Source organism: Callithrix jacchus, chromosome 8 (genome assembly GCF_049354715.1).
Source record: "Callithrix jacchus isolate 240 chromosome 8, calJac240_pri, whole genome shotgun sequence".
NCBI classification, from domain to species: domain Eukaryota; kingdom Metazoa; phylum Chordata; class Mammalia; order Primates; family Cebidae; genus Callithrix; species Callithrix jacchus.
This window is the reverse complement of record NC_133509.1, coordinates 104700903-104727989: the sequence shown is the minus strand read 5'-3', so window position 1 is coordinate 104727989 and position 27087 is coordinate 104700903. Positions and strand designations below refer to the sequence as shown.

Sequence of the window (27087 nt, the reverse complement as noted above, 5' to 3'; positions counted from 1 at the left end):
TGCATGAAGAACTGAACTGTTGTTTTCATACATTAGTGAGAGAGACTGAGTTTTCTCAGCTCCAAAAAGAAAGGGCATTTTGCTCCTCCCAGCTGAAAGGTGCTCCTGGGTGACTGTGGGCCTGGTGGGAGTATCTGGGGTTTGACCCCATGCTATGGGCAGCAGCCCTGCCTGGAAATCCCCAACAAAAATTAATTTTAAAAATGGCTTGTCGGCCCAGTGTGGTGGCTCACACCTGTAATCCACTTAGCTTTGGGAGGCCAAGGTGGGCAGATCATGAAGTCAAGAGATCGAGACCGTCTTGGCCAACATGGTGAAACCCCATCTCTACTAAAAATACAAAAAATAGCTAGGTGTGGTGACACCTACCTCTAGTTCCAGCTATTTGGGAAGCTGAAGTAGGAGAATTGCTTGAACCTGGGAGACAAAGGTTGCAGTGAACCAAGATCGCACCATTGCACTCCAGCCTGGTGACAGAGTGAGACTCCATCTCAAACAAACAAAAAAACAAAAAAATGGCTTGTCCAGGAAACACATATAAGGGCTGATCACATGGCATTTTGAGCCCTCTCCAACGTCGACCTCTCAAGAGAGAAACTGAAACATGCAAAAGGGTGGAAACAACTCAGTGGTGACAGAATGTGGAGTCCTGCTCACAAGCAGCACATGTCAATCTACCATGCAAAAATCCTAGACTACAGCTCAGTTTCTCCTTTTAAGAAATAAAAAGAAGTGTGAAACAAACAATCTAAGAATGAGGAGAAAACAAGGAGAATGACCCCCTTTTTGGCACTGTATAAATAATCTAGGTAAAAAATTAAAACAAAATAATTAAATGGAATGGGATAAATACTTGTAGACAAACTGGTCATAATTCAGAATATAAAGTTAAATTAAATAAGATATTTTATTATTTGTATATTTTCCAATAAATATATTCTGTAGGAAAACATTCTTGCTAAAAAAAAAAAGTGTATCCTTTTTAAAAAATGGTGAACAAGTTTGTCTAATTCAAAGCTAATTTAAAGGTTATGTATGAAATAAGGTTAAAGGAAACAAAATAAAAAGAGATGTAAAGAAAGTTATAAAAATAAAGATGTATTTTTTGTGTTAAGAAAGCTTAAAGAAAAATAATTTTATATGAGAAAGAATTTTGTATGATAAATGTAATCCTAAAATAAAATGACTGGTTGTTTAAGAAGGAGGGATTTTCAGGACAAACCAGAAAGTCCAAGCATGTCATTAATGGTCAGCATAAGTAACAATAAGAGGATTTATGTTAAAAAAAAAAAAAAAAAAACAAGTTGTCATATTATTATTAAGTTTTGGTTCACTTAGGGCAAAAACAGATAAAAAATTTTTCTTGGCTAAATGCAGCGGCTCACACCTGTAATCCCAGCACTTTAGGAGGTCAAGACAGGTGGATCACTTGAGGTCAGTAGTTTGTGACCAGCCTGGCTGACATGGCAAAGCCCCATCTCTACTAAAAATACAAAAATTAGCCAAGCATGGTGGCGCACATCTGTAGTCATAACTACTCAGGAAGCCGAAGCAGGAGAATCACTTGAACCCAGGAGATGGAAATTACAATGAGCCAAAATCATGCCACTGCACTCTAGCCTGGGCAACAGAGTGAGATTCCATCATATTTTCTTAATTAAAGTTATTAACAAAATCATGCCACTGCACTCTAGCCTGGGCAACAGAGTGAGATTCCAACATATTTTCTTAATTAAAGTTATTGACAGCTCATTGTTGGCAGCTGCTGGGCTCTCCTACCGAGCTATGAGAGCAGTGGAGGGGAAATAAAAGGGAACAGCTTTGAATCTGCCCCAACAGCTGCTGCAAGACCTCGGCGCCAACATTGCAACAGCAAAGCACCCTGCCCACCAGAAAGACCCCATCTATGTGCTGCTGAGCCAGTCCTGGACCCAATGATCCCACCCTCGGTCTTCAGAGCAGAAATTGCAAAAATGGAAGGACTGGAAATGGCACACTATATGATGGCCACGAACCACGGGTGCTTCCCCAATGGCACCAATGGGCTGCACCACCACCCTGCCCACCGCATGGGCATGGGGCAGTTCCCAAGCCCCCATCACCAGCAGCAGCAGCACCAGCACACCTTCAATGCCCTGATGGGCGAGTACATACAGTACAGCACGGGCAACATGAATGCCACAAGCAACATCAGGCATGCCATGGGGCCAGGGACTGTGAATAGAGGACACCCCCTGAGCACACTGGCCCCCGTGGCCAGGTTTAACAACTCCCAGTTCATGGCCCCCACAGTGGCCAGCCAGGGAGGCTCCCTGCCGGCCAGCATGCAGCTGCAGAAACTCAACAACCAGTATTTCAACCATCACCCCTACCCCCACAACCACTACATGCCAGATTTGCACCCTGCTGCAGGACACCAGATGAATGAGACAAACCAGCACTTCCGAGATTGCAACCCCAAGCACAGCAGCGGCAGCAGCACCCCCAGCAGCTCGGGTGGCAGCACGGGCGGCGGCACGGGCAGCAGCAACATGCCTGTCTCCATGGCCCATGTCCCTGCTGCAATGCTGCCGCCCAATGTCATAGACACTGATTTTATCAACAAGGAAGTTCTTATGTCCTTGGTGATAGAAATGGGTTTGGACCACATCAAGAAGCTGCCTGATCTCTGGCTGAGGCAAAACGAGTTTGATTTTATGACGGACTTTGTGTGCAAACAGCAGCCCAGCAGAGTGAGCTGTTGACTCAATCAAAACCCCAGTGAAAGAAATCAAACTCCTAACTTCTTTGGTGTGAATTAAAAGAAATATTCCCTTAGACACAGTATCTCACTTTTCAGATCTTGAAAGGTTTGAGAACTTGGAAATAAAGTAAACTATAAACTTGTACAAATTGGTTTAAAAAAAAATTGCTGCCACTTTTCCCCCCTGTTTTTGTTTTGTTTTTGCAGCCTTAACATTAACCTCCCTTATGTAGTTGAAATATCTAGCTAACTTGGTCTTTTTTGCTGTTTGTTTTTACTCCTTTCCCTCACTTTCTTCAGTGCTCAACCGTTAGATATTAATCTTGGCAAACTTCTTAATCTTGTGGATTCAAATGACTGAACTGCATTCAGATTTATGAGAGAAAGGAAAAATTGTATTAGTTGGTTGCATGAACTTGGAAGGGCAGATATTACTGCACAAACTCTGCCATCTTGCTTCATTTTTTTAACTATGCATTTGAGTACAGACTAATTTTTAAAATATCTAAACTGGAAGATTAAACAGATGAGGGTCAAACTGTTTTGGATCAGGAAAAGTCATACTGTTCACTTTCAAGTTGGCTGTCTCTCCCTCCCCCTACATATGTACAGATGATAATAGGGTATGGAATGTTGTCAGTGGCAAACATTTCACAGATTTTTATTTTGTTTCTGTCTTCCACATTTTTGACACTGTGTTAATAGTTATATTCAGTACATGAAAAGATACTACTGTGTTGAAAGCTTTTTAGGAAATTTTGACAGTATTTTTGTAAAAAACATTTTTTTGAAAAAATACTTGTTAATTTATTCTATTTTAATTTGCCAATGTCAATAAAAAGTTAAGAAATAAAAAAAAGGTTATTACACCCATGTATCTTCCTCTATGTGCTTTTAAAGTTCTTGTGACATTGAGTTACAGGGCTTTGACTCCTGGGTCTAAAAAAGACACCACATCCTGCTAAATCTTAAACACTGCCAGCAATTAAAGCCTCATCTTTAGGCCCCATAAAAGATGCCAATCAAAATAAATTGCATTCCTGAGACACAGGGCAAGAAATTAAAGCTATTCAACTCCTCAAGGCCCAGGGACTATTGTGGAAGAGATGGGCATGTAAGATTGTAAATGCCAATTTTGAATGATAAAATAAGTTCAGTTTCTCTATAAATTAATCATTAATGTTAAAGGCATATTGATGCAAGACCAGCATATGGGCCTGTGTCAGATTAACAAGATTTTCTTGAAGCATTAACCAACTCATTAATAAAGGTTATAAAGGTTATAAAAGGCTTACAGTGGTTCTATCTTAAATTAAAATTAAAGATATTAAATTTTATAGATTGTTTATAACATTTTAAATATTAAAATTTATAGATTGTTTATAAAATTTTGAAAAACAAATTTAATTGGCTTAATGCTGTTTTTATTAGGGTGCTTACTGTTTGGAAAATTTAGTCTTCTGTCTCAAAGAATAAAGGTTTTCTCCTTTTTTAAAAAAATCTTTGAGTTATCACTTTGGTGACATGAATGACTTATTTTACAGTGACCCATGATCCTATTCTGTGATATCAAGTGTTTAAAACCTTTGATATTTGACAAACTTTACAAATTAAATTATAAATTATTGGTCTTTTTTACTGACCTAATTAATCCTTTAAGATACTTAGGTTCCCTGAAGTCCAACAAAAAAAAACATAATTTGGCTTATTTGGTACAAAAATTATACAGGAAGCATTATCAAATGTGAAATGGTATTGAGTTTTCTTTGAGCTGTATTTGTATAGACATGTTTTTGGTATGTGTTCCAAAATTAGGGGAAACTCCTGTAATTCTGATATAACTTAGTGTACATTATCAGTTATAAACATAATTATTTTCAAATTATTGTGTGCCACAGAAGTAACACATTTCTTCATCAATTGTGTCTTTGACTATGGCTGCCCTAAACTTTTTGTTCATCCACAGACAATTGTTGTCTTGTTTTGGTACTTTTTAGAAGGTGGTCTTATAATCAGCTATAAAATTCTGACAGGTGCTCTTGAATGCAGGTTTCTGATAACTTTGGAGATTGTGACATCAGAATAGAGGAAAAACTTTCAGGACTCATGGAGAGCTAAAATGTTCATGAGTACCAAACAGAATGGGAATTAGCTGCATAGACTGAACTAGTATTTTTGACTTTTTGTTAAAATGGTTGCTGATCCTTTGTTTTGTTTTTCAGAGTCTTAAAACTTTTCTTTTGAGCTATTGACAGCTTTTAACAGTTCAGTATAATTCTATGAACAAAATTTGGAGCATATTTGTTTCTCTCCACTTGATTTCTCCAGAATTTGGAAACTATTTGTGAGTATTTTTAACTTATGGCAATGTAATTATTTGCATAAGTGTAATAAGAATCTGTTTTCATTTGTAACAGGACACAATTGGAGAAATTGAATATAATACCAAGGCTTTGACTGGAATGATATGCTTTTCTTTTCTTTTTTTTTTTTTTTTTTTTGAGAAGGAGTCTCACTCTTGCCACCCAGGCTGGAATGCAATGACAGGATCTGGGCTCACTGCAACCTCCACCTCCTGGGTTCAAGCAATTCTCCTGCCTCAGTCTCCCAAGTAGCTGGGATTACAGGCACCCACCACCATGCCTGGCTAATTTTTGTATTTTTAGTAGAGCGGGTTTTCACCATGTTGGCCAGGCTGGTCTTGAACTCCTGACCTGATGATCTGTCCACCTCAGCCTCCCAAAATGCTAGGATTACAGGCATGAGCCACCATGCCGGGCCTGAAATGATGTGCTTTTCTTTAAGGAATCAAACTTGACCTATGCAGCCAATAAAGCCCTTGGGAAACTGGCTTCATATTTTGTGTACACAGTCCATGTACAGGGTTTCTGACCTATGGTAAGTAAAGTGTGTCACTTCCTGACAGATGAAGAAGCCCCAGGTTTATCTTGGAATCTCAAAAGGAGAGGAAATTCACTCAACTTATAGGTATGTGGTGACACAAATACATGGCTGGGTTTGGCTTTAAAAAGTCTTATCTAAGATTCCTCTTATGAAATAAGTTCCATCAAAGCCAATTTAAAAGCCTGTGTAAAAAAATAATTATTCTTGCTGTACTATATACAAATAATTAGGCCAAGTATAATAAAGCAAACCAGTTCTAACATGATTTGTCTTTATGGGAAACTGGAGAGAGAAAAATTGTTTTTCAAAACTGTAGTGCACCTGTTGTTAGATTCTAGTGTTGCCTAACGTATCTTCAATTTTTATTATTTTCTACAGTTTGAACCAAATTCTAATTTTTCTTGGCTACAAGTCTTCAAAATAGTGTTTTCAATTTTTTTCCTTCTTTTTTTTCCATTTTGCCTAACTTGGAGTCACTGAAAACTAAGCTGTGCTTTCTTAAAGCCCTGTGAACTGACGCCAGACAACTTAAACTTCAGAAGAATGTAACAGCAACCTATTTACATACATAGGTCACTTTCACACCTGCCTACTATGTATGAACTTCAGAGTAATGTGGCCTATGTCAATTTTTCCAGGATTGTTCTTTTATTTGTTGTTGTTTTTCTCCTTTCCTCCCCCCATTTTCTCTTCATAGGACATGAGACTTCACAACCTGCTGAAAATGAGCTTTTGAGATCTACCTGTCTAGGAATAAACTGTTCTAGCCATAAGAGATCAGATGAACCTGAGACCTGACTCATTTTGTTCTAAAATTCTTTCTCCAAAAGACTTTTAAAAAGAAAAGGCAGGGGGCTGAGCCAGTGGCTCATGCCTATAATCCCAGCACTTTGGGAGGTCAAGGTGGGTAGATCATGAGGTCAGCAAGGAGAAACCCCATCTCTACCAAAAAAAAAAAAAAAAAATACAAAAATTAGCATGGCATGGTGGCCGTGCCTGTAATCCCACCTACTCAGGCTGCTGAGACAAAAGAATTGCTCGAACCCAGGAGGCAGAGGTTGCATAAGCTGAGATTGCACCATTGCACTCCAGGCGGGGTAACAGAGTGAGACTCCATCACCAAAAAGAAAAGAAAAGAGGGGAAATGTGAAAGGAAAATATCTTGGGCTACTTCAAGCTGGGAACTGCTCAGGGCAAACCTGCCTCCCATTGTATTCAAAATCATCCCTCTGCTCACAAAGATAGATATATATTCTGATTGCCTCCTTTGGAAAGACTTATCAGAAACTCAAAAGAATGCCGCCATTTGTCAACCATTGACCTGTGACCTGGAAACCTGAGGTTGGAGGACCGGTTGCTTTGAGTTGTCCCCGCCTTTCTGGATGGAACAATGTCCTACTTACATAGATTGATTGGTGTCTCATGTTTCAAGCTGTGCCCCTCCACCTTGGGCACATGTAGTCAGGACTTCCTGAGGCTGTCACAGGCATGTCCTCAAACTTGGCAAAATAAACTTTCTAAATTAACTGAGACTTGTGCTGATTTTCTGGGTTCACACCATGTAAAGTTGTTTATAGTCTCCTTGTGGAAAGGAACTTTGTTTTATGAGGAGCCAAGCACTTATTTCAACCCTGCTGCACTAGATCAGGGCCATTTGCCAAAAGCGCCACTTTCTTATGTGTGCACACGCATGCACGAGCGTGCATATACACACACACACACACACACACACACACCAATGCCAAAGGACTCCCTAGGTTCTGTTGGGTGTTTTGTTTTGCCTTTGAAATGCCCACACCTGTAACCCCATCTCCACCCTCTTTGACACCTGGAAACAAAGCCATTTCCAGTGTTCTCAAACCTGTCTGACAAAGACGGGTTTTTCATCAGACAGATTCTTCCTCAGACAGGTTCTTCCAGCTCAGTACCTTAAATAAAGCACCCAGTTGCACTGCTTGCTTTCAGATGCAGTGACAGTAAGATTCACAAAATGAACCTTTTTTTATTTTGAATGTTTAAGTTGCTTTCATTTTTATATATGCACTGCATAGGAATAAAAGTAGACTATATAGATAAGCAAGAAGAAGAATCCAAGCAATCGCGGAAGCCCAGCCCACACAACATCACTGCTAACCTTTCGGCATCCATTCAAGCCTTCTTCCCAGGGAGCACTTTTCACCTCCTGCTACCTAAGGCACTCTTTGCCTCCAGTGACTCTGTGGTTGCAAAGCTAACCCAGACATGCTGAGTGAGGGAGGGGTGCTTGCAAACAAGACAGGGCTGAGGAGTGGATCTGGAGGTGAATTAAGCAAACATGCACCCTGTTTTAGTCACTGGGGTCTTTCTGGTTGTGAGTCTGCTGAACTGATTTGATATAGGACAAGCAGGCAAAGGTGAAGAAAAAGAGGATTGATAATTTGTATAGAGAACTAAACCTCCAGCCACAGAGGTTTCTCTCTCTCTTGCTCACTCGATAGCTCGCTTACACAGTGTTCAAGAATCAAAATGACAAACTTATTATATTGGATTTAAAACCAGAGTTAATACCTGCTAACTATTGAAAATTGAGAGCTATTTCACCTAAGACGCTGTATTTTGGACTTATTTTAAAGCATCTGGAGATCTGCCTTCCAATCTGCTGGCTGTAGGAGCCAACCAGGACATCACCCTGCTTCCTCCCTACCTACCCTTCATCCCTCAGGCCTGGCCCCTGGGGATTTGAGCTCAGGACCATTGGTTACAGACTCACAGAATGTCAGTGGTCCATTTGGCCCGAAGATTTCCAAACGGGGGGTCTCAACCCCTTGGTGGCTCTTGAAATCACTTTAGTGGGTTTCAACCTGTACTTTATTTTTAATGAAATAGACTAGAAAGAGGAAAAGGGAAGAGGAGGATGGAGCAGAAAGAAGAGAAAGAGAGGGGAAGAGCAGATATGAAGGGAAGGGAGTGGGAGGAGGGGAAGAGAAAGAACCAAGGCTATTAGAACACGTTTTTAAAACTGTGTAAAGTGTATGTCTCACAGTGAATCACAGTTAAAAATAACAAGGAAGGTTTGAGAATTGCCCAACGAATCTAATTCTCTTGCTTTATGAATAAAGAAATAAAGGACCAGAGGTGAGTAACTGACCAAAGTCACACAGCTACCTAGTAAGAGTGTGAGGAGGAGAACCTGGGGTCCCTGACCCCAGGCCACTCATCTTGCCTAAGGAACAAGACTACTTAAACCAACTGTGAAGTCAGTGAGGCTTAAGTTAATACCCTCGATGTCTTAGAAAGGCAAAATCAAAGTCCCCAGTATTTTCTAACATAATTAAAATACCTCGTATTTTAACCAAGTATTTCTTAGCGGTAGAGACTACCTGTACCTGAATCACTTAGGATGCTGTGAAAATGTAGATAGCAGCCTCAGCCACTTTTTAACCATAGCCAAGTTCTGCAACCTCTCTAAACCCATCCCCATCAGTAAAATGGGGACAATAAGAACGCCAGGTTCCCAGGAATGCATAGAAGGTGTTCCCATGCAATTTCTGACATAACAGTGGTTATTATTACTTCTTCCATCTACAAGCTAATCACCGTGCTGGACCCTGGGGAAGAGATGTACCAGCCAGTCTGCCTCCTTAGGGAGCTCACCATCTAACCACTTACACACTGAGTGCTTTTTCTTCAAATCAAAACTCCAGCTCCTAATTATCCACTGATGCTTATGCTGCTTGTAGTTTCCCCAGAACAAGAAAGCATTTGCATCAAAAGAAATGAGCCTCTGCTGGGAGGAGATTCTGCCATCCTAAAGATAACGAAGTCCTCCTCAGGGTCCTTATCTGTAAAATGGGCTTTCTCAGTCCCCAGGATGGGGAGGATAGGCATGACTGAGCTGTGTGCTCTCCAGGAAGCTGGCACTAGCAGGAACAAGAAGTCACAGAACCACATGCTGGTTTCCCCAGGAAAAGCCCAGTCAACCAAGACCTGTCCTTTGCCAACGAAGCTAACCAGGTGGGAAACTCAGGGACACTGGAGAAGAGTCCCAGCCCTGAGGCTCTGCCCAGCTTACCTGGCCAAACAGTCAGGGCAGGAGACACCTGGCCACCCCCAGGAGTTGCCTCATGCCCCTGTCCCCTGCACCAGCAGCAGTCATTCCTGTTCCCCACAGTCCCACATTTGGCTTCAACTATGGTTCCACTTTGATTCAGCAATTGTTACCAATTTGGCACATTAGCTTTAATGACTCTGTGTGGGTGTGAGTGCATGTGTGTGTTTGGCTAAACAGTTTAAAAGTAAGTCACATAATCATGACACTTCACTCTCAACACTTTAGCATGCATCTCCCAAATATAAAGACACTCTCCTATATAACTACAACACCATTATCATACGAAAGAAAATTAACAATTATTATTTAACATCCCATCATATCATATGCATATTCAAATTTCCCCTATTGTCATATTCAAATTTCCCAAAAAAATGCCTTCCAGAATTGCTCTTCCCCCTAATGCAGGAGCCAATTGACTTGCATATACTACATTTGTAAGTTCGTGTCTTTTTAGGAGCTACCTGTTAGCTGCTTCCTTGGAGAACTAGTAAGATCCAAGGGCTTCCAGTCCTGCCCCCATCACGATACTTCCCTCTCCACACACCCCAATATGCCTTTCTTATTTGTTTGGCTGCTGTGAATTTCTAAAATATTAAACAGGGCTGGGCACTGTGGCTAATGCCTATAATCCCAGCACTGTGGGAGCCTGAGGCAGGTGGATCACTTAAGGTCAGGAGTTCAAGACCAGCCTGACCAACATGGTGAAATCCTTCTCAACTAAAAATACAAAAATTAGTGGGGCATGTGGTGCATGCCTGCTATCCCAGCTACTCAGGAGGTTGAGGCAGGAGAATCTCTTGAGGTGGAGGTTGCAGTGAGCCAAGATCACACCACCATACTCCAGCCTGGACAACAAAGTGAGACTTCATCTAAAAAAATAAAATGAGCTAGCCACGGTGGCTCATGCCTGTAATCCCAGCACTTTGGGAAGCTAAGGTGGGCAGATCACCTGAGGTCAGGAATTCGAGACCAGCCTGGCCAACCTGGAGAAACCCCATCTCTACTAAAAGTACAAAAATTAGCCAGGCATGGTGACGTATACCTGTAATCCCAGCTATTCAGGAGACTGAGGCAGGAGAATCACTTCAACCTGGGAGGTGGAGGTTGCAGTGAGCCAAGATTACACCATTGCACTCCAGCCTGGGTGACAGAGTGAGACTCTATCTCAATAAATAAATAACAAAATATTAAGCGTATTGATATTTAAATGAATGACAAAATCTCCTTCCAAAAGTAAATAATAAAATCTGAAGATATTCTAAGATTTTGCATTTTATCTCTAGGTGATCTAGTTCTCAACTAACTTCTGCTACTAAACAGCAATGTGACCTTGGCAAGTCCTTGGTGACACTCAGTAAATGGATGGATGGATGGATGGGTGGATCAGTTGGTGGATGGGTGGATGGATGGATGGATGGGTAGGTGGGTGGATGGGTAGGTGGGTGGATGGCTGGCTGGCTGGATGGATGGATGGACGGACGGATGGGTTGGTGGATGGGTGGATGGATGGATGGGTAGGTGGGTGCGTGGGTAGGTGGATAGATGGATGGATGGATGCACAGACCAAAGCATTTGTCTGTTTCATCACTCTGAATTGATTATCTCTGTAAAAACAAGCAAGTCAGAGGATCCAGTTCAGATCTCACATTCTGCTGTTATAAGGTTCTGGGCCTGGTACACACACACACACACACACACACACACACACACACACACACACGGTATTGGCTATGGACCTCCCATTTTTCTTTGAAAATTCCCCAGTCCTTCTATTTCTTACTGGGATCTTGGATTCTTGCCCAAGTAGTTGAGGAGACTGAACTGTGTGCTTACTGCACCACCTGGTGGAAAAGTTGCACTATATGTAGTTTTTATCTACTCCAGGGAGTGGACATCTGAGGCCACAGATGTCAGAAAGCTCTCCCCATATTCTGAAACAAGTGCCATCCTTCACTACTAGATCTCTTTTCAGTGTCCGACCACCATTTTATGAACCCAAACCTGTTTCTAACCTTTGCCAGCATTTTTATTTTAATTTGAAAGAGGACCATGTGCCTGAGCAACAAACCATTCACATGGAGCAAATAAGAACAGAGCTTGGCATGAAAAGTAAAGAAAGGGGCCGGGCGCAGTGGCTCACACCTGTAATCCCAGCACTTTGGGAGGCCAAGGCGGGTGGATCACGAGATCAAGACCATCCTGGTCAACATGGTGAAACCCTGTCTCTACTAAAAATACAAAAAATTAGCTGGGCACAGTGGCGCGTGCCTGTAATCCCAGCTACCCAGGAGGCTGAGGCAGGAGAATTGCCTGAACCCAGGAGGTGGAGGTTGCAGTGAGCCGAGATCACACCATTGCACTCCAGCCTGGGTAACAAGAGCGAAACTCTGTCTCTAAATAAATAAATAAATAAATAATAAAAATAGGGGCAATACACTTAATAAGATTGAGCTATTGGCTCTATATAGCACTCTATACCTGGAGGAAAAAAATATGCATTCTTTGGCCGGGCATGGTGGTTTACACCTGTAATCACACCCAGCACTTTGGGAGGCCAAGGTGGGACACCCAGCACTTTGGGAGGCCAAGGTGGGCAGATCACCTGAGGTTGGGAGTTCGAGACCAGGCTGATCAAGGTGGAGAAACCCCGTCTCTACTAAAAAATACAAAATTAGCCGAGCTTGGTGGTGCATGCCTGTAATCCCAGCAACTCGGGAGGCTGAGACAGGAGAATCACTTGAAGCCAAGGGTGGAGGTTGCAGTGAGCCGAGATCGCACCATTATACTCCAGACTGGGCAACAAAAGTGAAACTCTGTCTCAAAAAAAAAAAAAAGGAATATACATTCTTTCTGAGATACTCAAATTTAAAACAGTTTGGTAAGCTATAACGAAGCCTCTACAAATTCCAAAGTATCCTTATTATTAAGACTATATTATTTGATAATAATGCAATATAATTAAAAATTTATAACAAAAGTCAAATTTTTAAAATTTTCAGGACAGGCAAAGTCTATAAAATTTAGAGGAGAAGAGAAATAATGAATAACTTCAATTTTTTAAAGAAAAAGTTAGCTGATGTAGGGGCAGAAAGGGAGTAATCTCTTTTGTGCTCATTATAAGGAATCACAAGAGAGACTCTTATAAAAAAAAAGACAGGTTAACAACAGAAAACACATACACTGAAGTCTACAAAATATGAAAACTCAAGGATAGAGCCAAATGGCTGACACTTAAATACCCTCTGCAATGGGGAGCGGAAAGTGGGGAGTGTAAGAATAAATGGTTTTCGGGGGAAATTAATGGACCTGGAAAACAGAAATTAACTTGTAAATAATTCTCTTTGGAATTTGGATGTGCCCAAGAGGCAGACATCATCTTGTGAAAAAAACCAGGTTTGGTAGCTCAAGCCAGTAATCCCAGCACTTTGGGAGGTTGAGGCAGGAGGATTGCTTGAGTCCAGGAGTTCAAGACTAGCCTGGGCAACATGGAGAGACCCAGTCTCCAAAAAATATCAAAAAATTAAGCGTGGTGGCACATGCTTATAGTCCCAGCTACTTAGGAGGCTGAGACAGGAGGATCACTTGAGCCTGCGAGGTTGAGGCTGCAGTAAGCCATGTTTGGCCATTGCACTGCAGCCTGGGTGACAGAGTGATACCTTGTCTCAGAAAATAAATAAATATCTTGTGAAGAAGTTAATCCAGGTGTGGTTGCATTCTTCAGTCTCAATTTTCTGAGATAACGATATTTAAACAGATAATGAGATTTTAGGGAGAGGAAGGAAGGCAATCGTGGTCCTATTTGGGGATCTGATTTCTAGGTAGATAAGGGAACTTCATTTTTTTTTTTTTTTAATCAACTCCCAAGCACCTGGAAACTTCAGAAAATAGCCTCATTCTGTGCTTTGAGAGAAACAGAGAATTCAGAAACAGGAGTTGGGGGAAGGTCAAAGACCATAAGCCCTCTTCTTTAGTCCAGCATGTCAAAGTGCCATATTTTGGCTATCAATTTCTGAGACCCAACATTGACTTCCAAAAGAATAGAAATAGAATCTTATGGATTTTGTCCAAGGGAAAAATAGAGATTGTAGAAAATCAATAACATTTTTAATCCAAAAGAAGACAGGAAAAAGTAAAAAGAAGACAATAAAGAGCTCATACCAAATATGATAGATCCAAACGTATTCGTAACTATAAGAAAGATAAACATGTTTGTCAGAGGTGTTCAAACCAGAATGACTAATCTTGAATAGGGGCCGGGTAAAATAAGGCTGAGACCTACTTAGCTGCACTCCCAAGAAGTTAGGCATTCTAAGTCACAGAATGAGCTAGGAGGTCACAAGATACAGGTCACAAAGACCCCACTAATAAACTAGGATTCAGTAAAGAAGCCAGCTAAAACCCACCAAAACGAAGATGATAATGAGACTGCTGGTCATCCTCATTACTCATTATACATGAATTATAATGCATTAGCATGTTAAAAGACACTCCCACCAGCACCATGACCTTTTACAAATGCCATGGCAATGTCCAGAAGTTACCCCATATGGTCTAAAAGGAGGAGGAACCCTCAGTTCCAGGAATTCCCACTCCTTTCCTGGAAATCTCATGACTAATCCACCCCTTGTTTAGCATATACTCAAGAAATAACTATCAATATAGTCAGCTGAGCATCCCATGCCACAGCTCTGTCTATGTAGTAGCCATTCTTTTACTCCTTTACTTTCTTCATAAACTTGCTCTCACTTTGTTCTGTGGACTGCGGGAGATCCAAGAATCCTCTCTTGGGAGCCAGTAACATATTTAACTCAGATATTAAAGGACAGCATGTATCAGATCAGATCACAGTCCTACACTGTCTCAAATATAATAATAATTTATATCTCTAAAGTAGGATATTCTATGGATCGCTGGTTCATGCACATGCTTTAAAACCCTCTAGGGTGCCCACCTGCAAGATACTTCAAGCTAAGAGAATGGCTCTCAAAGCCCTTCAGCATAGAGCTACAGTCTCCAGGTCTGGGCCATGTGACAGTGCCTCGCCCCACACCCTCCCATCCAACCACACCTGATTCTCACACTCCCCAATACTCCGCAACCTCATGACTCCACTCACAACTGGGCATTGCCCACCTGTTAGATCTGCCTAGAAGGCCTCTCCCCCTGGCCCATCTCTTCTGCCTGACAACCAAACTAGTGTTGGTTCAAGACCCAGCTGGAACAGCACTTGCTCCGTAAAGCCCTAGCCAACTGCTGTGCACCTCCTTCACCGGGGAGGAGTAGTCTCCCTGCATCATTCCCGCAGCTCTTCTTTCCTCTCTCCTGCCCCTCCTCCATCCTTCCTTCCTAGTGCAGTGAAGTACAGAGCCTCTGGGGGTCCTGCTAGGCACTGAGGAGTCAAGGTTTAAGGGGGATAGAGACCAGTGACGACACTGTTAGTGCCAGTCGTGAGAACCTCAAGGACAGAGCAGCCCCGTGTGCTCAGCCCTCAGCACCAGCCTGGCACCTTGCAGGAGCATCTGTTGAGCCAAAGGATTCTGTAGAGGGTGGAACTGTGAACCCCGGAAAAGATATGTCCGAGTGCTGTTTCCTGTGAATGTGATCGTAGGTGGAAATGGAGTCTTTCCTCTGTGATCAGGTTAAGATGAGTCCCACTAGATTGGGTGGGCTCTAATCCTACGACCGTGTTCTTACAGGAAGAAGGAGACGTGAGCCTGGACATACAGGAAGGCAGAGGCTGGAGTGAGGCATCTGTAACCAAACCCACAACAAGGACTGCGGGCTGCCGCTGGAAGCTAGAAAGAGGCCAGGAAAGACTCTCCCTAGAGCCAGCAGAGGGGCACGGCCCTACGCACGCCCTGATCTCCGACTTCAGGCCTCCAGAACTGTGAGAGAAGACACTTCTGCTGCCGTAAGCCACCCAGTTACTGGTAATTTGTTATGGCAGCTCTAGGAAACAGAATACAGAGTTCAAGCAGGAGTCGGTTTCTCAAAAACTCCTAGGTCGCCCCCCCCCCACTCCCCGGAGGCCCCGGCTGTCACACCCCGACTTCCCGCTGACCCCTGCTTTGCAGAACCTGGGAGCTAACTTGTCAACCCCAAGCCCAAGTGTCCCCTCCAGCTGCAGAGGGCCGCATCCTCATCCGACACTAGATGGCGCCAGCGCGCTGAGCCGGCCCTGCTTCGTGGGCTCCCGGTCCGGTGAGTAGCCCGCGGGCCCGGGACCCCAAATCCAAGATCAAGATCGGACATCCAACTTCTTCGAGTTCTTCCCAGGGAAAGTGGCTTTTTTTCCGGTCAGAGGGAGGAATTCGGATCCTCTGCCTTGGCCCTGGCCCTGCCCGCCCGGCGCCCCCTTGAGGCCTTGGATCTGAGCTGCCCGTGGTGCCTCCTCCGGCCTCTGCTGCAGGCCCCGGGGGTGCTGCTGAGCCTGGGTGGGGTTGCACACACGGCCTTGAGGGTGGCGAGCACCCAGGTCCGCACAGGCAGAAGGATGTGCTCTGGTACTGTGAGCTGAGCCAAAGCTGGGCTTTCTGCGCGTGAGGACGGCTGCCAGGCGAAGGGCATGGCAGTGGGGAAAGAAGACTATTTACCCCCCTTGCTGCAATCCTGCAATGGTTCCCCGTTGCTCTTAGGCGATGCCCAAATATTTTTTTTTTTTGAGATGGAGTCAGGCTCTGTCGCCCAGGCCGGAGTACAGTGGCGCGATCTCGGCTCACTGCAACCTCTGCCTCCCAGGTTCTCCTGCCTCAGCCTCTCAAGTAGCTGGGATTACAGGTGTGTGCCACCACATCTGTCTAATATTTTGCATGTTTAGTAGAGACAGGGTTTCACCGTGTTAGCCTGAATGGTCTCGATCTTCTGACCTCGTGATCTGCCTGCCTCAGCCTCCCAAAGTGCTGGGATTACAGATGTGAGCCACTGTGCCCAGCAGCAATGCCCAGCTTTTTTCATGACCTACCTACGAGACTCTACCTGGTTCCCCAGCATCATCATCTCACTCCACTCTCTCCTTCCAAGCATGTTCTGTTTCAGGGTTCATGAGGTGTTGTGCCTTTAATTTGGAACCCTCCTTGCCTAGCTAATACCTATGCATTTCCCCACTTACACACATGAGCAAAGTATCGCTAGGAAAAATTCCTGCAATTCCTGGTTTGAATGTATGTGTCCCTCCAAAATTTATATGTTGGAACATAAACCCCAAGGTGTGGTATTAGAAAGTGAGGCCTTTGGAAGGTGATTACGTCGTGAGGGTTCCACCCTGGCAAATGGGATTCATGCCTTTATGAAAGTGCTGGAGGGCACTAGCCAGGCCTCTTTGGGCCCTTCCATCTCTTCTGCCACATGAGGATGTAGGAATCATCCCTTTTGCCCCTACCATCAGGGGAGGATGCAGCCAGAAAAGTGCCATCTTGGAAGCAGAGAGCGGCCCTCACCAGACACCGAATCTGCGGGTGCCCTGCCCTTTGACTTCCCAGCCTCCAGCACAGTGGGAACTTTCTATTGTTTATAAATTACTTATTCTAAGGTATGGGGTTATAGCAACAGGAAGAAACTAAGACATAGAATTTCCAGGGTGAAAGAATTTCGTATCATTTCAAAGTGTGCATTATCCAAATAATGTTGTTTAGAAACAATCACAAACTTAGAGAACATTTCCTGAAGCATTTAGAGTATTTTTCCCAACCCCCTCCCAATACTTTAATGTGTGTTTCCCACCAGCAAGGATTTTCTCCTACATAACCACAGCTGTCAAATCAAGAAGTTAACCAGAAGTTACCACATTGAATCCTCAGACCCCATTGAGTTTTGTCCCAGTAATATCTTTTATCGCAAAAGGACCCAGTTCAGAATCATGTTACATTTCTCTTTATTCATGTCTCTTAGCTCCCTCAGTCTGGAACCCTTCCTCAGATTTTCCCTTGCTTTTTTTTTAGACAGAGTCTTGCTCTATCATCCAGGCTGGAGTGCAGTGGCACGATCTCAGCTCACTGCAACCTCCGCCTCCCAGGTTTAAGAGGTTCTCTGCCTCAGCCTCCCAAGTAGCTGGGATTACAGGCCACCATGCCCAGCTAATTTTTGTATTTTTAATAGAGACAGGGTTTCACCATCTTGGCCAGGCTGGTCTTGAACTCCTGACCTCGTGATCCACCCGTCTCAGCCTCCCAAAGTGCTGGGATTATAGGTGTGAGCCACCGCTCCCAGCTTTCCTTTAATTTTCATGACCTTGACATTTTACAGATTACAGGCCAGTTATTTAGTGAAATACGGCTCACTTTGGGTCTGTCTCATTTCCTCTTCCACAACTGGTGTAGGTTGCATTCTGCAGGAATACCATGGCATATCTGTGTTCACTTGGTGCCGCCTATCAGTTGGTACACGATTTTTATTTTTCCCACTGACTAAAGCAATGTTTGTTGGGCATCTCTACCGTGAAATTTATCTCTGTGGATTCCTAGTCTTCTGTTTTATTCAATGGATTGTAATCCATTGTAATCATTATTTATTTTGATGCTCAAAATGTCCCTGAACTGGCCAGTAGAAGCCCCTTTCAGTGGGAATCTTTCGGGCATGTGCCTACCATTCTTGGAGCACTTTCTTGCTTTCTGATACAGTATGTTCCAGGCTCATCTTGCAGTCTGCCTGCCTGCCTCAGCTCTGGAATCAGCCATTTCTCCAAAAAGCCCTGGGTCCTTTTCATGGACAGCATTATTTTACTCACTTATTTTTTGAGACGGAGGCTCTGTAGCACAGGCTGGAGTGCAGTGGCACAATCTCAGCTCATTGCAACCTCCACCTCCCAGGTTCAAGTGATTCTCCCGCCTCAGCCTCCTAAGTAGCTGAGATTACAGGCACATGCCATCACGCCCAGCTATTTTTCTTTAAAGTAGAAACAAGGTTTTACCATGTTAGCCAGGCTAGTCTGGAACTCCTGACCTCAAATGATCCACCCACCTTGGCCTCCCAAAGTGCTGGGATTACAGGCATGAGTCACCATACCCAGCTGAAAATACTATTTTAAAATAAAGATCTGCATGCCAGGGGTACTCACTGCTATTGGGGTATCACTGCTAGCAAGTCCTCTGGGAAGAGCTGGAGAATCTCTGTGTGTGTGTGTGACTGTGTATATGCCAGCAAATCCACAGTACTTCTATATTTATTTCTATATCAATTATGTATATTGAAAACCAGGAGTTCACATCATCTCCAATTCCAATCTGGCATTGCAGGCTTCATTCTGTTTGTGTTGGCTGGGGTCGTTCCCTCTTTCTGAATATGTAACTCTTCTTTGCCCTCACCTATTGTCTTAAGGACTGAATGGGTTCAGTAAGGGAAGAAGATAAGGAAGTACACTGCGATTTTTTTTTTTAAGCAACTGAGTCTCTATCACCCAGGCTGGAGTGCAGTGGCATGATCTCAGCACACTGCAACCTTCGCCTCCCAGGTTTAAGCGATTCTCCTGCCTCAGCCTCCTGAGTAGCTGGGATTACAGGTGCATGCCAACACGCCTGGCTAATTTTTTGTATTTTTAGTAGAGACGGGGTTTTGCCATGTTAGCCAGGCTGATCTCAAACTCCTTACCTCAGGTGATCAGCCTGCCTCAGCCTCCCGAAGTGCTGGGATTACAGATGTGAGCCACCATGTCAGGCCCGACATTGTAATTTTGATGGTTGTTGCCAAATTGCTCTCCATGGAAAATGTACCAATTTACATTCCTACTAGATTTTTTTTTTTTTTTTTTGAGATGGAGTCTTGCTCTGTCACCAGGCTGGAATGCGGAGTGGCACAATCTCAGCTCACTGCAACCTCCGCCTCCAAGGTTCAAGCGATTCTCCTGCCTCACCCTCCCAAGTAGCTGGGACTACAGCCACGTGGCACCATGCCCAGATAATTTTTTTGTATTTTTAGTAGAGATGGGTTTTCACCATGTTGTCAAGATAGTCTCAATCTCCTGACCTCATGATCCGCCCACCTCAGCCTCCCAAATTGCTGGGATTACAGGCATGAGCCACCTCGCCAGGCCTCCTACTAGATACTTTTAAGCCTTTTCTTTTCCCAACCTGAGGTGAAAAAACATTATTTCTGATGTTTTAATATGTATTACTCTTACTATAAAATAGCTTTATTTGTTTTGAACGTTTCTTTTTTTCTTTTTCTTTTTCTTTTTTTTTTTTTTTGAGATGGCGTTTCGCTCTTGTTACCCAGGCTGGAGTACAATGGCACGATCTCAGCTCACCACAACCTCTGCCTCCTGGGTTCAGGCAATTCTCCTGCCTCAACCTCCTGAGTAGCTGGGATTACAGGCACGCGCCACCATGCCCAGCTAATTTTTTGTATTTTTAGTAGAGACGGGGTTTCACCATGTTGACCAGGATGGTCTTGATCTGTTGACCTTATGATCCACCCGCCTCAGCCTCCCAAAGTGCTGGGATTACAGGCTTGAGCCACCGTGACCGGCCAGTTGTTTTGAACGTTTCTAATAAAAAACAGAAAAACTTGACAAGGAGAGAATGTTGTAGTTGGGTATAACTTCTGTTTCTCATTTTCTGCCCTATGGAAAACAATAAAAAGGGTCAAAACACTTCCGCATTGGAATTGTTATCTGGCTGTTGCTGGCAGGAACTTAAGAGTAGTGGGTGTCCTTCTGTTGTCCGTCTGGAAAAACAAGTGCATTGGTGCTGTCCTGAATCGTTGAACTCATGTGATTTCTCAAAACGCCTCTTGCAGTCGGGGCAGGAGCTGGCGCATGGTGACCAGAGTCAGCTATGCTCAGTGCTCTGTTATTGTGGGACATAGCCTCCAGGACAAGAAGACTGTGGACACTTTGTATGGGTGTCCTTGAATTTCCTTCTTGTGATTAAAATAATTAAAATTTAGTCTAATTCAGAGAAGAAAGGCATCTCTAATTTGAGTAGACCTTAAGACAATTGTATGTTAGGTTAAAACTGCCCATATCTGAACGTTTTTTCTTAACCTGCAAAAATGGCAGTTTCATGTGGTTCATGTTTTAGATGTTGGTACGTTTGGTGGGGCGCAGTGGCTCACACTTGTATTCCCAGCACTTTGGAAGGCCAAGGTGGTCAGATCACTTGAGCTTAGGAGTCCAAAACCAGCCTGGGCAACATAGTGAAATCCCGGCTCTACCAAAAAAAACAAAACAAAAAATTAGCCAGCTATAGTGGTGGGTGCCTGTGGTCCTAGCTACTCGGGAGGCTGAGGCACAAGAATTGCTTGAACCTTGGAGGTGGAGGTTGCAGCGAGCCAAGATTGCACCGCTGCACTCCAGTCTGGCAACACAGGGAGACTTTGTCTTTTTTTTTTTTTTAAGAGGTGGTACATTTGCTTCTGTGGGTCTCTAAAGCCTGAAAAGTCCTCTTCTTCCCATCCAACAGCCCCTCATTTACTTACTTCTCTACCAATAATATTGAAACACAACAATTTAGACCCTGTGCAAGTGGCACTTTTCCAGGGAATCTTTGCTCATACCCTAAAGCAGTGAGTTCCTTTCTCATCACTCCCAGGCACTTTGTTGGTGTGTCATTACAGCTTTGTTTTTTGTTTGTTTGTTTGTTTTGTTTTTGTGTGTGTGTATGTTTTAATTCTAAGTTCTGCCTTACGTTTTAGATAGCTGTTTAATCTCTTTCTTCCCATTAGTCTACAGACTCTTTGAGGGCAAAGAGTGAGTCTTGTTCATCACTATGCTCCTAGAAACTAACACTAGGCTTTGTGTAAGTCCTCTAAATAAATAAATAAAATATATAAATAAAAGTTTGTGGAATGAATTAGCAAACAATGAATGAATGACTACAGCAGGAATGGGGAATGGTGGTCTCAGAGAGAGGCTACAGTACCAAGAGTCCCTAAAAGTCTCTGGATCCAAGCTGCTCAAGGCCATCAAGAGGCCAACCCCAGAAGCCACAGCAGTCACATGCTGGGTGCATCTGTGTTGAGCCACAGTCCTTCTGTCACACACCCCAGTACCTTCAGACGCTGAGTCCCATGGCATCCTTACTCTGCAATAGGCTGCCTTTGCTGCAGTCATGGTTACTTACTCCCCCAGAAAAGCTCTGCTATGGGGCAGTCTGCACTTGCTAAAACCTCTGCAGGAAGAATCATAGAATCATCTGCTCTCCCAGGTTCAGAACAGCGTACACTGTCCAGACAGCCTGCTCAGAACATTCCTGGCTTGTGAAATTTCCTTTTCTGGGGCCACTGGAGCATCACAGGAAATACCAAGCAGCTGTTTGCCTCTTGGGTGTGGGATCAGATGGTCCCCAAATCTGGAATGCTCCTTCATCACCAGGCAGCTTGGAGGACGGACCTAGGCTCAACTTGGGAATGTGTCATGCATGTCTCACACATTCCCAAGTTCACAGCAGATGAAATTCTCTTTTCAGTAGCAGAAAGAGAAAAGCCTGGCAAGTGCCCCCAGCTCTAGTCCCAAGGTGAAGCAGGAAGACCTGAGAATACAGAGCACTCTCCTCACCTGTCTTTTGTTAAAAAGTATTTTAAAAATATAAAATTTAAAAACGTGTCATCCTTGTGCGGGGGCCATGCTAATCTTCTCTGTATTGTTCCGAATTTTAGTATATGTGCTGCTGAAGCAAGCACTCTCCCCACCTTTCAAAAGCAAGGCCCAGGGAGGAGACAGGGGCTGCCTGGGTCTCCTGGCTTTGCCTTATCTTTCCAGGGATCCAGAACCCATCCTGACTGCTGTGACAGTGCTGAGCACTTGGGACTGCATTTTTCTAAATGGCTTAGTGTCCTGGCTTTGGGCATTGCTGAGAGGGATTCTTGGGCAGGATAGTGAGATGTGAAGGGGTCAGGTGACCAAGAACCCAGGGAGAAAAGCTGGGGAGTAGAAGAGGTGAGCGAGTGAGCAGTGTGAGGTGAAGAGGCCAGAGTTGGCCCACCTATATTCAAATCCCAGCTCAGCTGAAGATTCATGACCTATGTGGTCTTGAACTGTACTTGAATCTCTCTGAGCCTTACTGTCCTCACCTGTAAAAAGGGTAATGACATCTGCCTTGCAAGACTGGCTGAGCTGATGGATTAAAATAACATCTTTTGTTTGTTTTAGAGACAGGGTCTCTCTCTGTTGCCCAGGCTGGAGTGCAGTGAATCAATCATAACTCACTGCAGCCTCAACCTCCTGGGCTCAAGCAGTCCTCCCACCTCAGCCTCCCGAGTACCTGGGACTATAGGTGCAAACCACCTCGCCCAGCTAATTTTTAAAAATTTTGTAGAGGTAGGCTCTTGCTCTGTTGCTCAGGCTGATCTCAAACTCCTGGCCTCAAGTGATCCCTCCCAAAATGCTGGGATTGCAGGCATGAGCCATTTCTCCTGGCCTAAAATAATATCTTTAAAGCACCTTATCCAGTCCTGGAAACCTATTAGGTGCTCAGCAAACATCAAGAAAGGTTGGGGTGAGGGCAGCTGTGTGGCAGATGCCCTATGGCACTGATACTCCCCTACGTGCTCCCCACCAAAGTCCCTATCGGGGCACAGCTGCATCTGCTACTGTCACCTCTCATCTTGAAGACAGACCGTGAGTCCCGCTCCATATGCAGCTTGGCTTCTGGGATCCCTTGAGCAGGCAAGCTTGGGACACTGCCATTTCCTTCACCCTGTGACCCCTTCTCATTCCAAGGCCTGTGGAGAAAAGAAGGAGTCTCCTTTCAGCTGGGCCTTGCCGCTACTGAGTGGGGGGATTCAGCAGCAGCGCCTGTCGCCAGCCAGTGTCTTCCTACCCTTGCCTCTGAGCTCCCTCTCCTGCCACTTCCAATGTAAAGAAAGAGGATGCCTGTCACCCAGTGAGGTAGACGCTGGTGATAAAGAAGGCGGCTCTCTTCCTTCCCCAGTCTTCTCTCCACGGTCTAGGCGGCAGGCGGGCCACAGCCTCAGGCTGAGATCCAGACAGGAAGGAAAAAGAAAGTGCTGCCCCAGGGCTTGAACTCTGGGAAGTATTCCCTATTCATAATGGGGCTCTTTTCCTTGCCTCCTGCCCAGGCCACGATCTGAAGGAACCAGGAAAGGAGAAAAGAGCTTCTCAGAACTTCCCCAGACACCTAAGCTGCCTCAAGAGGTGATAGGGTTTGGCTCTGTATCCCCATCCAAATCTCACCTTGAATCGTAATAATCCTCATGTATCAAAGGTGGGACCAGGTGGAGTAACTGAATCGTGGGGGCAGTTTCCCCCATGCTTTTCTCATAATAGTGAGTTCTCACAAGAAGTGATGGTTTTTGTTTGTTTTGGGGGTTTTTTGTTTGAGACTGCATCTTGCTCTATTGCTCAGGCTGGAGTGCAATGACACAATTTCAGCTCACTGCAACCTCTGCCTTCTGGGTTCAAGCGATGCTCATGCCTCAGGCTCCTGAGTAGCTGGGATTACAGAGCCACCATGCCCAGCTAATTTTTGTATTTTTAGTAGAGACAGGGTTTCATTATATTGGCCAGCTGGTCTCAAACTCTTGACCTCAGGTAATCCACCACCTTGGCCTCCCAAAATGCTGGGATAACAGGCATGAGCCACTGCACCCGGCCAATATGATGGTCTTATAAAGGGCTTCCTCCTTCACTTGGCACTCATTCTCTCTTCTGCCACCCTGTGAAGAGGTGCCTTCCCCCATAATTGTAAGTTTCCTGAGGCTTCCCAGCCATGCATAACTGTGAGTTAATTAAACCTCTTCTCTTTATAAATTACCAAGACTCAGGTACTTCTTCATAGCAGCATGAGAACAGACTGATAAAGGAGTTTGTCCTCAGGTGTCGCTTTTCCTTCCAACCTTCCAAGAAGCAGCATTCAGGGCCAAGGGAGTCACAGTGAAGCACTGATGACTCTGACACACTCTGGCGCAGAGTTGTGGGCGCTCAGGATGCAGAGGGAAGTTGTGTTGGAGAACAGGATGTGGCCGGGCTCCGAAGCCAAGCAGCAGAGAGTGGACTTGCTGAAGATGGTGGGACAGGGACACACACTGGACCTGGACTAGGGGCTTAGAATTTCAGCCCAGCTCTGCCACCAACTAGCTATGTGGTCTTGATCAAATCAGAGTACAGCCATGTACATCAGTGCCCTCATCTGTAAAACTGGGCATTTGAAACAAATGACTACTGAGGGTGTGTGGTTTATTTTCTTTCCTGCTCTAAACAATAAAGCAAGACTCATGAAGAGTTTCTGAGAAAGAAAATGATGTCATTCAAGCCAGGTCTTGGTAGAATTAGCCTGGAAGTAGGATGCTGGGTGTTGAATCAGATGTGCATTGTGGTTTAAGCCAGTGGGGTTTTCTATTCTTGCAACATAAAGAAGCCTGAATGCTGTGGGCAGTGTTCTTTGAGACATATATTAAAAGACTGGGCTGTGAGACAATCATGTTTGAGTCCCAGTTTCTATCATTTCAGAGCGTGTGACTTTATGATAAAGTTTCACTACTTTAAGCCTGTTTCTTTACCTGCAAAGTCAGGGTTAATTAGAATGCCTGCTCCCCCAGTACAGCTGCCAGATCTGGAGTTACTGCAGGCCAAGAGCCTAGAAGGGCGCCCGGTACATACGGAAGCACTCAGTAGATGCTGGCTTGCATCAACATGAATCCTGGCACATTGCCAGCTGTCTTTTGCTTTTGGCTTCCCTGAATGCATTCCCACCACTTCTCCCTGTGTTCCTGCCCTCCTCATTGCTCCTGCCCACTGAATTGCCCACAATGCCTACTGTTGCCATAGTTTCCCCAAATAAATAGAATGCTTCCCTTGTTTTAACTGTGGCCTCATTGCCTTCTTCCTGAAACCCTTGGTGTTTTGGGAGCCATCACCACGGTTCCTTCTCTCTTCCCGTCTGCTCCAAGACATCTGCCCTTTCCAGGAATATAATCCAAAGCCTTGCTTCTATGGGCTCATTTCAAATGCCCTCCTTGCCACACTGAAGCTGTAGTGGCTTTCTGCCCAGTTTCAACCTCCCTTTGCTGTTGTCTCTCCCTTGCCCAAGCACCCCCACCCCACCGTACAGAAGATTTGGTGGCTGAGAATTTTTTATTTATTTATGTATTATTTATGTGTTTCAGACAGAGTCTCGCTCTGTCGCCCAGGCTGGAGTGCAACAGTGCAATCTCAGCTGGCTGCAACCTGGGTTCAAGCGATTCTCCTGCCTCAGGCTCCCAAGTAGATGGTATTACAAGCATGCATCACCATGTCCAGCTAATTTTTGTATTTTTAGTAGACATGGACTTTTGCTATGTTAGCCAGGCTGGTCTCAAACTCCTTACCTCAGGTGATCCAACCGCCTCGGCCTCCCAAAGTGCTGGGATTACAGGTGTGAGCCACCACTCCCGGCCAACTTCTTGTTTTTTAAATCCAAATCAACCTCAGCTAATTTTCCCAAGACAATTTCTCAAGACAGTATCAAATGCTTTCTAAAACATCCCAGTACAAAAGAAAATGTTTTTCCTTCATCAGTAGAAAGGAAAACCTAGGGAAAACTTTGTTAGTAATGAGTGATTCTGTCTCAAGCTGCAGGGGTAATAGCTTCCTTATTCTCAGCAGCTTGCAGGTTTTATTATATATATAAACAGACACACATATGTGTGTGTGTACATATCCCTATGTTATGTGTATTCTGAATTTGGAGTAGTTTTGGCTTTTCATCTCAAACTTGGACTTGTTCGCAATTTCAAGATGACTTTGTTACAAAGAGCGAGTGTACTTAAACAAAAATTAAAGTAACACTATTTTCTTTCAATAGGCATATTTTAAAAAAAATAATTCCCAGTGCTGGTGAGGTTGTGGAGAAATGAGCACTCTGCTAATGAGAGTATAATTTGCAGTAAGTGTCTTGGTGGGCAATTTGAGACATATCAAAAGCCATTAAAAAATGTGTACTTCTGGCCAGGCAGGGTGGCTCATGCCTGTAATCCCAGCTACTCAGGAGGCTGAGGCAGGAGAATCATTTGAACCTAGCGGGGTTGGAATTTGCAGTGAGCCAAGATTGCACCACTGCACTCCAGCCTGGGCAACAGGGCAAGACTCTGTCTCAAAAAAAAAAAAAAAAAAGTGTACTTCTTTGACCCAGCAGTTTCATCTCCAGTAATTTATCCTAATGAAATAAGAATGCTATCAAACTGTTGGTCTTAAAACTAAAGAGTTGTTAATAAAAAGTTAATAACCCAGAGGTCTAAATTACCACTATGATAAAAAACAACAACTATGCAGCCACTTAAAATAATGTAAATGAGCCGGGCGCACTGGCTCACACCTGTAATCCCAGTACTTTGGGAGGCCGAGGCAGGAGGATTGCTTGAGGCCAGGGGTTCCAGACCAACTTGGTCAACATACTGAGACTCCGTCTCTAGAAAAAAT

At 44.2% G+C, this 27087-nt stretch overlaps 1 protein-coding gene and 1 pseudogene across 1 annotated transcript; one reads left to right on the top strand and one right to left on the bottom strand.

The window, feature by feature from the left end:
• The first annotated feature begins 1973 nt into the window (after positions 1-1973).
• LOC118145124 (cbp/p300-interacting transactivator 2-like) lies at positions 1974-3065 on the top strand. Its single transcript, XM_035262189.3, has one exon. It carries the CDS (start codon positions 1974-1976, stop codon positions 2742-2744), a length of 771 nt encoding a protein of 256 aa, XP_035118080.1. The 3' UTR covers positions 2745-3065.
• Positions 3066-22251: 19186 nt separating this feature from the next.
• Positions 22252-22352, bottom strand: LOC118145266 (U6 spliceosomal RNA; annotated as a pseudogene).
• Between the last annotated feature and the right edge of the window lie 4735 nt (positions 22353-27087).

Coding starts and splice junctions, on each gene's coding strand:
- LOC118145124 (XM_035262189.3), top strand. CDS start 1,974: ATGGAAGGACTGGAAATGGCACACTATATGATGGCCACGAACCACGGG.